General features: G+C 37.1%; 1 protein-coding gene across 1 annotated transcript; it reads right to left on the bottom strand.

The window, feature by feature from the left end:
* Positions 1 to 638: 638 nt before the first annotated feature.
* On the bottom strand, positions 639 to 5,714 carry LOC107494407 (5-methyltetrahydropteroyltriglutamate--homocysteine methyltransferase). The gene is made up of 12 exons (XM_016115446.3): positions 5,547 to 5,714; positions 4,262 to 4,615; positions 4,046 to 4,133; positions 3,641 to 3,768; positions 3,158 to 3,549; positions 2,902 to 3,065; positions 2,531 to 2,611; positions 2,254 to 2,420; positions 2,073 to 2,178; positions 1,659 to 1,909; positions 1,330 to 1,531; positions 639 to 1,246 (listed from the first exon to the last, which is right to left on the bottom strand). The coding sequence occupies exons 2-12, from the start codon at positions 4,609 to 4,611 to the stop codon at positions 884 to 886; spliced, it is 2,292 nt and encodes a 763-aa protein (XP_015970932.1). The 5' UTR covers positions 4,612 to 4,615; positions 5,547 to 5,714; the 3' UTR covers positions 639 to 883.
* Positions 5,715 to 12,850: the final 7,136 nt, after the last annotated feature.

The raw sequence follows: 12,850 nt of genomic DNA, 5'->3' as shown, positions 1-12,850 counted from the left end.
ATAATTTTTCGTGTATATTATAAAACTGCTGTTCATGTTCATGTTACAAGAATCTTGACATTCGTGTTTTTCACAAATAGAACTGGAGAGAGTTATTAACCTTAGTTCATGAGTAAGTGTAAAAATGGGCCCAACACTAATATGTGAGAATTCATATCTATTTGTGTCTTTTTTTGTCTTTTTCCAATTTAGTGATGAATAGAGAAAAAAGAACTTCATGACAAAAAGTGAAAAGACTGAATTTTTTTCATTAGAAACTAACTTTTCATCAAGTTGATTACTTGTATAATAATTAACTTATTTCTGTTCCCAAGGGTGCCCTTCGTTGGGAGGATAGTTACTAGTTACTAATCATTACTCATGGTGGCGATTAATGTACACATCTACAATTTCTAAATCTTCGTAATATTCATTTCAGACAAAAAGTGGTTGTACCAACTAACAACTTTTTTTTGCTCCAATAATTGTTAGGAGCAGTTGCATGTGCAGAGTTTATCACGGTTGCCTGATTTTTTGCAATGTGCTATTGTATCACTAGGATTGAGGACTCGGACATTAAACTCTATATATAAACTAGTGCACACCGACAAATCAAATACTCGTACGGTCAATAGATTTAGATGCTCTTGGTTATATGCTTATTTGCAAAAGCAAAACTTGTAAAAATTGCATTAATAAACGTTGGGAGCAGAGCCCGAAGATACAAAAACACCGTGAGAAACATATAATATTGGGGGAAAGGAGGAGAAAGAAAATTAATGGCTCATAGAGCATGCTAAACACCTAAATATTCCACACACAGTTATTGTTGAAAAAAACAACACAGAAAATTTTTCCTTTTCTTGTATATAAACCCGGAATTCCGGTCTTTCATTTATGGAATTCACTTGGCAAGCTCGTTGCGGATAAGTTTGGCAGCAGCAACCATGTTGGTGAGGGCTGGCTTCACCTCAGTGTACTTACGGGTCTTGAGACCACAGTCAGGGTTGACCCACAAGATGTTCTTCTCCAGCACTGCAAGCATCTTGTTGATCCTGTCGGCAATCTCCTCGGTTGGTGGAATCCTTGGGGAATGGATGTCATACACACCTGGGCCAATACCGGCACCATACTTAACTCCTTCACGGAACACTGAAAGAAGCTTCTCATCAGAACGAGAGTTCTCAATGGTGATAACATCAGCATCCATGTCAATGATGGAGTGAATAATATCGTTGAAGTTGGAGTAGCACATGTGGGTGTGGATCTGTTTATACCAAAGTATGTGAATATTCATATTCTTGGAAAAACTGAAAAAGTAACAGTGACTATGTAAATCAAGTTATTTACCTGGGTGGTATCCTGAACACCGACGTTGGTGATTCTGAAGGCGTGGACGGCCCAGTCCAAGTAATGAGCTTGCTCTGACTTCCTCAATGGGAGACCCTCACGCAAAGCAGCCTCATCAATTTGGATAACATTAATGCCAGCCTTCTCAAGGTCTTCGACTTCATCCTTGATGGCCAAAGCAATCTGGTAGGTGGTCTCCGATCTGCATATAGATAGATTCATTCATTCACATTAGAAACCAAGCTATAACGAAATATCGATCTTGTTTTCTTCTTAAAACAGAGCAACACTACATATAGGGTCTTGACTCTTAGTTTATAGATTTTTACCTTGGCTGGTCGTTTCTGACAAAGGACCAGTTGAGAATGGTGACTGGGCCAGTAAGCATTCCCTTCATTGGGCGTTTGGTCATGCTCTGAGCAGCGGATGACCAGAAGACTGTCATTGGCTTGGGGCGGCTCACATCACCATAAATGATTGGTGGCTTCACACAGCGAGATCCATAGGATTGCACCCACCCGTTAACAGTGAAGGCAAAACCTGACAACTGCTCTCCAAAGTACTCAACCATATCATTCCTCTGCAATGCAAAGCATCCAAAATTAGTTCATAGTGCAATTTTAGCATAGGTAATCAAATGTTTGCTGGCAACAAATCTGGTAAGATGTCAAGAATGACCTATAAAAAAAAGAAAGAGATAGAAAAATGTGGGATTACTAGATATGAATACCAATATGATTTACCTCAGGCTCTCCATGGACCAAGACATCAATATCAAGCTCTTCTTGGAGTTCAACAACTTTGCGGATTTCCTCCTTGATTGATGTAACATATTCTTCCTCAGAGATCCTAATGAGAAACAATAGTCAAGTTATATAATGTGGATTACCACAACACAAAGCATATATCAGGAGTATCACTTACTTTCCAGCCTTGAATTCACGACGCACCCTCCTCAACTCGGGGGTCTGAGGGAAGGATCCAATGGTGGTAGTTGGGAGGATTGGAAGGTTAAGCTTCTTTTGTTGAGCATCCAATCTGGCACTGACGTTAGTGGCACGACGATGGTCAGAACCCTTCAATGCAGCAGCCTGAGAGTAAAACAATGAAAGCAACGAGTACAATCATAATGATGTATACAACATATCGAATTAAATCGTAGTGAGCAATGAACATAATCAATAAAAGGCCAAACACTTACAGCCTTCTGAACAGCTTCATTGGTCACTCTTGGGGATGACTTTCTTGAAGCTTGGGCGGCAGCGTTGGCAGAGAAGAAGGCCTGAACATGAGACCACAAAACAGTTAATGCATTTTCTAAATTGTAATTTTTCCTGGAGTACTACTTTCTCCTTTTCCCCATTTACCATTTTGCCTTTTTAATATAATTAATTCACCATTTAATTCTTTTATTTTATTTCATTTTTTTAAATATCTTATATGAAAGTACCCAAAAAATATTAATCCATTAGTAGAATTTTGTCAGAATCCATTAACATACTAAATTTCTTACCGTTAAACATTGGAAAATTTAATCAAACTTTGGAAAATCTTGAATGAGATTGAGATTACCTCGTTCTTGTGACCAGCCAATGCATGAGCTAAAGCATTTACTTCAACAACTTTTTGGGCTGCAAAAGCTAGCCATGACTTGATCTCATCATCCAACTTGGTCTCATTAACAAGATCAACAGCAGTGTGAAGAAGTGAGCAGGAGGTGGATACAACAAGCTTATCTGCATACAGTTAGGAAATTAGAAATAATAAATTGCTATATTAGAAGCAAAAGCCTCCCAAAATTTCATATAGAATGTGCATCAATGACCACCTTTGCCGACAATGCCTTCAAGAGCATGCAGTGTGCTGAGAGAACCAGCAAGATCATTAGCCCAAATGTTCCTTCCATCAACAACTCCAGCAAAGAGGTATTTTCCACTGGGGAATCCACCCTTGATCAAATCAATAGTCTGAGTTCCACGGACCAAATCAAATCCATATGCGGTGACACCATTCAGAGATGTAAGGGTCTTGTATGTCTCAGCAGGGATGTCAGCAAAGTAGGTCTCAATAAGAACATTCAAGCCAGAGAGAACAGGTGCAAGTTCTGCATATGCATCAGTAAATGCTTGCAACTTGTGAGCATCAAGGTCCAACACAAGGGTAGGCTCATCAAATTGGATCCATGTAGCTCCAGCTGCCTTAAGGTCAGCAATGACTTCCCTGATTTTACAAATATGAGCAAAGTTAGAGATATGGCACACATAATCACAAAAGCAAGCAATAGTCAGGGTACAAAAGTTAAAGTTCTTACTTGTAGACAGCGAGGACCTTGGGGAGAAGTGAGAGGAGAGAGAAGGTCTTCTCAACACCCTTGGCAGGCTTGGAGAGCAACAAGTATGAAACTGGGCCAATGAGGACTGGGACAGTTTCAACTCCAAGCTGTGCAAAAGAAAAAAGATACTCAATGACAATGTTTGGCTAAGAATTGTGTCTTGAACATAATGATTCACCCAAGTGGCAGGACAATGTGAGATACAAGAATCAAGAAAAGAACACTCCCTAGCCAGGTACTTGCTTGATAACAATAAATAACATATGGACACAATAATCAAATTGAACCCTGGTGCATGCATAATAATAACATAACAATGCTTCTCAACGACAAATGCAAGCCGCTTTGATAATAATTTAATGGCACAAAAATATAGACACATACCGCCTTGGCCTCCTTGTACTCTTCAACTGCCTTGTGGGAGGCATATGTGAACTTCACTTCGGGGCCCAACTCAGGGACAATGAAGTGGCTGCACCAAAACATGCACAATCGGATAGGTTACCATCACACACACCAAAAAAATAAAAAAAAATAAAAAGAAAAAAAGAATTACATTAACTGTCAAACCAAAGCAGAAACACCGAGTGCATCACTTACTAGTTGGTGTCGAACCACTTGGTCATCTCCATTGCAGGGACGGTGGCGTTACCCCTGGCCATAGAAAAGTAGGTGTCAAACCCGATCTCACCGCCGGTCCAGCCATAACGGGGAGGGACGGCACCAAGGGTGGCAGTGGCATCCAGAACCTGGTCGTAGTAAGAGAAAGTATTGCTGGGGATGTACTTGATCCCGGCATCTGCCATCTGTTTCCAGATGGATGCCCTGAGATCAGCAGCAACCTTCTTCAAATCCTCGGCGCTGCTCTTGCCATCCCAGAAGGACTCAAGAGCGAACTTGAGCTCTCTCTTGGGGCCCATGCGAGGGTATCCAACAATATGCGAAGCCATTGTTCTGTGTTCCAAAAACCACAACAAATAACAAATCAATTCTCAATGCATCTAAAACTAGACTACTAGAGTATGTTTAAAGTAAGTCATAGCATTTTTACCATGATTTAGATATAGATTTAGCTATAGCATTTCATGAATAATATGTTTTAAGTTCTAATACAAATAGATTTAGATTTTAATTGTTTGAATTATTTATCTGTAAACATAATTTATAACGGAACACTATAAAGTACGTCAAATCCACGAAGCTGACTGCTCCTAATAGAACAAATCTTAGTTATTGGTTGTTATTATTGCATGTCATGTTCAAAACGGCTTATAATTAAAATCAACTTCATAAATAAATAAAACGATAAATAACTTGAAAATCAAATCATTCTAGCGAATTAAAGCTCCTAAAAATAACACTGATCATAAGAATATTGGTGAGTTCGATTTACTAAACACCTATGTAGTAAAATTCACGTTTAAATATTATTTCTATAAGCTAAACGAGCAGAGAAGCAACTTCAAGTCAAACTAATTAGAGCAAAACACAGTGAGCAACTTCGGAATCTATACACTAAGAAAGAAGCACGATCTCGTATGAACTAGAAGCAAAATTCACGAAGAAAATACTTCGATCCGTTTCAAACACTTCGAATTCAAGAAATCAAAGTTCCGATTCACTAGATCTAAGCACTAGAGCAAGTAAACAGTGCAGATCTAAAAGCTTAAGCAAACACCGGAATCGGAAGTTATGTTTGACGTAGATCTCTAGTGAGAAGGAAGTGAAAGCGTTGAGAAAGAGAGAGAGTAATAGCGGTTACAGAAAATGAGAGCAGCGGTTGCATAGCAGTTAGAGAAGGAAAGTGTAAGAAAAATGGCAGAAACAGAGTAACGGTAGTGTGAGAGAGTGAGAGAGAGAGAGAGAGAAAGAATGGGTCTCATACCTTTCGGGTAGCGTTAAGATAAGAGACCAGTTCTCTGTGTAGCTTCAACTCTGAAATGAGAGAGCGTGAATTGAAGCAGAGAACAGAGTGCGAGTTTTGTGAGAGCGGGTTTCGCCTTATTTATAGCCACCACCCAGATCTGAGATTCACTTACCCCGTATTTTCTTTTTCTTTTATAAGAAAATGGAAAATTAGTAATATTTATAATTATTTTTTTAGTTGTTTTTACTTTTTGGTTTATGAAATTAATTAACGCAATGTGAAGGATTTGGAAATGGATTTTCTTGAATAGAAAATTTAAAGATATTTTTTGTGGTTGGAACACTTATGGGGGATAATTTACATGCTGCACTCTGCTGGGATCAAAATTGCAGGTGATAGACACGTGGATCAACTAATACGCGGCATCCATATTTTTTTGTTTCCCAGGTAAAAATTAAGAAAATATTACACCTGTTCTTGCTGAGTTTGGCCGGTGTATAGCTCGTCCGTCGATGAATGTCTTCAAACTTCTCGTCGGGATGAGTTATACGTCGGCAAAGAGAGAACAAGGGGGTGGATACCTGCAAAAGACACTCCGACGCTCAAGTCAGTAAGTGTTTAAGAGGTATATAATAATTCTATGAATATAGAATGTAAGACATGAAATAAAAATTATCATGTGTTATGTTGTGTTTATAATAATTCTATGAATATAGAATGTATTATGTCCTATTGAAATTAGATATAGAATGTTCTTTTTATAGGCATAAAATTGATGAATAGAATTGATGTTATGACCGTTTGGTCATTAAGATAGAAATGATGGTCATTAAGTCTGTAATGAAGGTGTCAGTTACAAGCAAAAGAATGAATGATAGTTAACGCCGAGTTATTACTCATAATGCATAATAAAGACTGAGTTATAAGGTGACGGATCACAGCCCCCAAGCTTTGTCCGCCGATCATATGATCCAGGCTAAGCTTAGAAAATAAAATGAGTTATAACTCGGTTAAAAGATGAGTAAATAATGATATGGTGAGCCCCCAAGCTTAGTCGGGTTATTATGTCGGCACTTATTCAAAAAATAATTGAGTGATAAGAGTCGTTCAATCAAGATAGTTGTGTGGGGGATACTTTTCCGCTTAAGAACAATTTTAGCATTTGATTATATATGAACTGAAAAGTTCAGAGATAGATATCCATTGACGGAATCGATTGTATGATCCGAGAATATAATGGTTAATTGTCTTGGGAATATGATCCGAGGATATAATGGTTCATTGTCTTGGGAATTTTTCCAGCCCACAACAACTTATTGATAAATTTCTCGCTCAAAGCAATTAGTTATTGAATATTTACAATTTATAGTGAAAGTTTGACATGAATAAGATAAACTGAGAAAATGAATAGGTGTAAAGTCGCAACATATATTGAATAATATATATTGTAAAAGTAAAATAGTTCAAAGTAAAAAAAAAAATATATACCTTGAAAGTTGATAATTGTAGAGAAGAAGACGACATATATGAATGTTATACATGCCAAATGTGAATATCTGAATTTTGTTTTGTAGGGCATGCTTTAATTTGATAATAAATCAATAAGATAACAGTTATCGAATTATACATTTAGTATAATGTTTCTAGCCGTTACAGTAAGACGAGGGATATTCCTCGTGCAATAATAGTAAATTGTCTGTTTAATTTTCTACATTAAACAGATAGTAACATAAAATTTAATAGCATAAAGTGAATAGTGTAACAGCTATATACAATTGATATATAATTAACTTTTAATGGAATCCAATTTTAAGATTTGAACTCATCATTACTGTCATTTAATTGTATAAATGAAATCATTAAGTAATAAGAATATAATACATAAGAAATAAAAATGCAATTGACATGGTTGTTATATGTCATTATTGTATAGAACATATATTGAGTTTTGAATATAACTAATAAATCAGTAAGTATTAGTTACTCAAAATATAAATGTAAAAGTATGTTAAATAAAATATATAATTTTACTTGTGTAAATTGAGAACTTTTAAAAAAATAAGCAAATTTGATAAGTGAATTTGTGCTCAGATTGATTGAAAACCGAGTTCGTTTCGGATTGATTGAAAGCCGAGTTTATTCTCGGATTGGTTCATTAATCGATTATGAAATGTGGAATATTATGATACGTAAAAATGAAGCAATTTGAATGTATAAGTATATACTTTATAAAAAATTACGATAGATTAAAATTTGATAAGAGGTATTAAAATCTTAAACAAGATTATTAAGATTGGTTCAAAAATTTGAATGTAAATCAAGTTTTATGAACCTAAGGGGAGTGAGAATGATTTTACTCGTCCCCACAGACGGCGCCAATTGTTCTTGCTAAGTTTGGCCGGTGTATAGCTCGTCCGTCGATGAATGTCTTCAAACTTCTCGTCGGGATGAGTTATACGTCGGCAAGGAGAGAACAAGGGGGTGGGTACCTACAAAAGACACTCCGACGCTCAAGTCAGTAAGTGTTTAAGAGGTATATAATAATTCTATGAATATAGAATGTAAGACATGAAATAAAAATTATCATGTGTTATGTTGTGTTTATAATAATTCTATGAATATAGAATGTATTATGTCCTATTGAAATTAGATATAGAATGTTCTTTTTATAGGCATAAAATTGATGAATAGAATTGATGTTATGACCGTTTGGTCATTAAGATAGAAATGATGGTCATTAAGTCTGTAATGAAGGTGTCAGTTACAAGCAAAAGAATGAATGATAGTTAACGCCGAGTTATTACTCATAATGCATAATAAAGACTGAGTTATAAGGTGACGGATCAACACCATCCAAAATCAATATCCTACTTAAAAATTTTTTTACCACAAAAATAAATTTATGTTTACTACAAAATATAGGAAAGAATAGTTACTTCTATCGTACTCTTAATACATAAATAATCCAGAAAAAAATAGTACTAGAAAATACTTTTTAAGTTTTTTCAAAATTTAATAAGGATAAAACATTTAAATAAATCAAAGTCATTCAAATATTATATAGATGATCCAAAGTCAAAAATCTTACGTAAATATCTCCATATGTATTATTATATAATTACGATTACAATAGTAAATCGAAATAATAAATCGAAATGAGGTGATTCGATTTACATAGAAATGTTATTTTCACTGTAAATCGAATGGAACATACTCGAATTAGGAAAACTCACAGTAAATCGAATCAAACCTATTCGATTTATATGGTGCAAGAATAAAACGAACTATACAGATTTGATTTACATGGTAAATCGAATCGACCATTGTCGATTTATTATGCATTGACCTATATGTATAAATTGAATTTGACAAATTCGATTTAGTATGAAACCAACGTATATAAATAGGAGGTGAACGTGAAATCCTGATGATAGTGTAAGTCACAATAGTTAGTGAGGATAGTTTTTTAGTTTTGGTGCACTATAGAGGATTGATTAAAAAAAACGCGTTCCAAAATTAAATTTACTGATAAGTATCCGCTTAGTGTTTTCCTCAAAACTTCAACGAGTTTTATCGAGTTTCGAAATACTATAATCCAAAAACTAGAGATGCAAGGCGTGAAACGGGTGGAGAAGTTATTCTATAAAATTCTGATTTTCCTGTTGTAAGATGATGTGAAGTGTAATTCCTTCGTCATAGGCAGCGACAAAGATTTGCAAGTTCTGTTCTATTGTCGTCAGCAAATTTTCGAGGTGAGGACCCCTGAGCTATTGGCTAAGTTTGTAGATGTGGTCTCTAATTCAGGAAATTCAAACCAGAATCCTCAGCTTTCATCCACGGTAGCCTGCTTTAGTTCGATGCATGTTAGTGCCTCTTCATTTGTGCCCGTGATTGAGCCTGAGGCAGTTTTGGTTGCCTCCCCATCCTTCGCTGCTAATCTAAACTGTACTCGTGACGGAGAAATAGATGATATTGGACCCTTCGGTGATGTTGCGATTGCAATGACTGCTACTCCTGATGTGGTACTGGATTCCCGACAAGGTGGAGCACCAAATAGTATAGAAGATGTACTGCAGGATGATGATCATGATGATGATGTAGAGCCCACCACGATTGTCGATGATAACGATGATGACATAGCGAGGAGTACTCCAACTGGGGATGGTGGAGCGGCTAGTTCAGGAATGCAGCAGTATCCTCCACACTTTTCAACTTTGGACTTGGATGCCATGAGACAGCAGGGGGCACCTGGCGTGCCTGTCAGATTTGGGGCCAGAGACACATAAGACATAGGAGGACTAGCTGAGTTCCAAGCCAGTTAGCAATTTTATGATAAAGAGGAGATCGTGCTAAGGACTTGTAGCATCCGACGTGGGGTTGAGTATAAAGTGTTGGAATCCGATTATCGCAAGTACCATGGGAAGTGTAAGAATTCGGCAACGAGTGCACATGATTTATTCGTATCAGTCTCCGCCAGCATAGAGGTATTTGGGATATAAAACGGTACAATGGACCGCATACTTGTCTGGCCACTTCGATATCTAGTGATCACAAGAGGCTTGATTACTATGTGATCTCGGCCTTCATACTGCCTATGATTAGAGTCGTTGCTGCCGTGTCGATCAAGGTACTGCTAAATGCGACAAAGGCCCATTTGGTTTTAGACTGACTTACAAGGGGGTTCGGTTGGCTAAGCAGAAGGTCATGGCTCAGATTTACGGAGACTGAGAAGAGTCATATAATGAGTTGTTGCGATGGGTGCTAGGTTTGCAGATGACGATGTTGGGTAGTGTTACAGTATTGAGGACAAGTCCTGTGCGAGTGGCTGGGCAAGTTAATGAATCGCATGCTTATTTCTACCATCTTTTTTCGATATCCCACCGTGTATCGAGGCCTTCTGACATTGCAAGCTGTTAGTTAGTGTTGACGGGACCCAGTTGTATGGCAAACATAATGGTACACTGCTCGTTGCGATTACTCATGATGGCAATTCCAATATCATTCCTGTTGCATTCACACTTGTGGAAGATGAGAATGTAGAATCGTGGTCATTCTTCTTATCCCACCTTCGACAACACGTAATGCCTCAACCGAGTATTCTCGTCATATCGGATAGGAACAACAGGATCAAGGCTGTACTAGAGGCTCCTGATGGGGGTTGGCTTCCGCCTAATACATGATAGGCATTTTGTATCTGACACGTGGCGGCGGATTTTGCCCTGAGTTTTAAGGGCAAGGATGCTAGGAGATTTCTAGTGAATGCTGCTTATGCAAAGACTGAGGTCGAGTTTGACTACTGGTTTGACATCCTTCGCTCTGAAGACCCTGCAATATGTGACTAGGATAATCAGATTGACTATGCACAGTGGACTCAGCATCGAGATGAAGGTTGGAGGTTCGGGCATATGACTACGAACATCTCCGAGTGTGTAAACTCGATACTGAAGGGTGTAAGGAACCTTCTAGTTTGTTCGTTGGTGAAGTCCACCTATGGAAGATTAGCAAAGCTATTTGTTCACAAAGAAAGAGATGCAAAGGCACAACTAGGAATCGAACATCAGTTTGTCAGCATCTGATGAAGACAATTGAGGGCTAATCTGAAGGCCTCAAGGTGCTTCACGGTGACTATGTATGATAGGAATAATTATGAGTTCACTGTGGCTAAGACCACGCCAATAGGGAGATTCCTCACTTATCTTTTACAGAGTGTCCCTTAGGGAACACACCTGTGACTGCGGATATTTCCAAAAAAATGCCAGAAGATCCATGACTGGAGAAGTTACAGTGGACCTGCCAACTTAACCATGTGCTTGTTGGTCACAAGGCATAGGCAATTGTAGAACCACAACAAAGCGACAGATCCCTAGCCATATATACCCTTGTCCTCTAACCTCACTATGTACGGCAGCCATCTGATATGCATGCGGGTACCAGATTTGTCATCGAAGATCTGCATCAATAATAGCATCATGATGTATGCTCTCGCGTATCTCTTGACTGTCTCTTTGTTTGTGCCCACGGGAAGGTTACTGAATGTCTCCTGCATCCAAGTGCACTTCACAGTGAACTTGTCGATGCATTCCAGTGGCGGCAACACACCCAACAACTCCTCAAACCAAACCGATGCCGAATGGCCGCCATCGATGTACCGCTCAAAGTCTGTCAGATATCCGCTGATGTACTATCTGTCGATCAGGAGCCCTAACTGGTAGGCTACATCCTGTAGTGTAATCGTGTACTTAAAGAATGGCAGGTAAAATGTATGGATCTCCATACGTTATCTCTCCACAAATGCACTCACTAATGACTCATCCAACCTAAACCAGTGGTTATTGAGTCTCGCAAGATGGGCCAGGCCAGGCCAGCCATCTGCATGTACGACATAATCCTATTGTCTAACGGCATACCATGTTTCCTTCTCATGCTCGTGATACAGCGGTAGAACTGCGTGACATTGAAAAATTCTCTTAAAATCACAATACTTTAGAAAACAACAATCATCTAAAATGGATAATTTTAATCGAAAAATACTTTAACCAGAATTAAATTAAATTCCAACAGAACATTGTTAATATACTATTTACAGTACACAGCTAAACATTTTAATATATAACTAACATTGTGGTGTCTTGTTAATCTAACATTTGATAATTCAATTTTTTAAATAAATTAAATAATTCTAAAATTTTACTAATCTTCTGCTGCCTACATAATCCAAAGCTTGAAATCAGATTAACTTAAGTTAAATTAAATTAAACCCCACAAAATTTCTAACATTATTAAACTTGTAACAATAAAAAACTACAAACTCTAACCAAACCTGTTAAATCTACTCGTCATCATACTTAGTTATTCCTTATCCAACATGCATTTGTGATTTCAATTTTCTAACACACTACTATTCGAGGTTTAAAGATTTTAATAATTATAATATTCAAGTTCTAGACGGTTTAATATTACTACTAATCTTCTAATACACTACTACCCCTAAATGAATAATACTTTAACTGCTACTTGAAGTTTAAATATTCTAATAATTCTAATAATCAAGTTCTAATCAATTTAATATCACTAACAATTATTAATTTCTTAAAGAAAATAAAAAAAATTTAAATTTCATTTACTAACCTCTTCATGTACGCTACAAAGCAATATGAGCAACGCCATCCAACCGATAGATTTAATTTGGGTCGTCTTCTATATTCACAGTATCAATCTTATAGTATAACTTGCCTTACTTTTTTCTGGATTTTTGACTTTGGTGGGATATGGTGTGGTGAAAAATAATTTGAATCAAGTGAATTCAAATGCTATGTATAAGA

This window comes from Arachis duranensis, chromosome 6 (assembly GCF_000817695.3).
Source record: "Arachis duranensis cultivar V14167 chromosome 6, aradu.V14167.gnm2.J7QH, whole genome shotgun sequence".
NCBI lineage: Eukaryota > Viridiplantae > Streptophyta > Magnoliopsida > Fabales > Fabaceae > Arachis > Arachis duranensis.
This window is presented reverse-complemented; position numbering and strand designations above follow the sequence as displayed.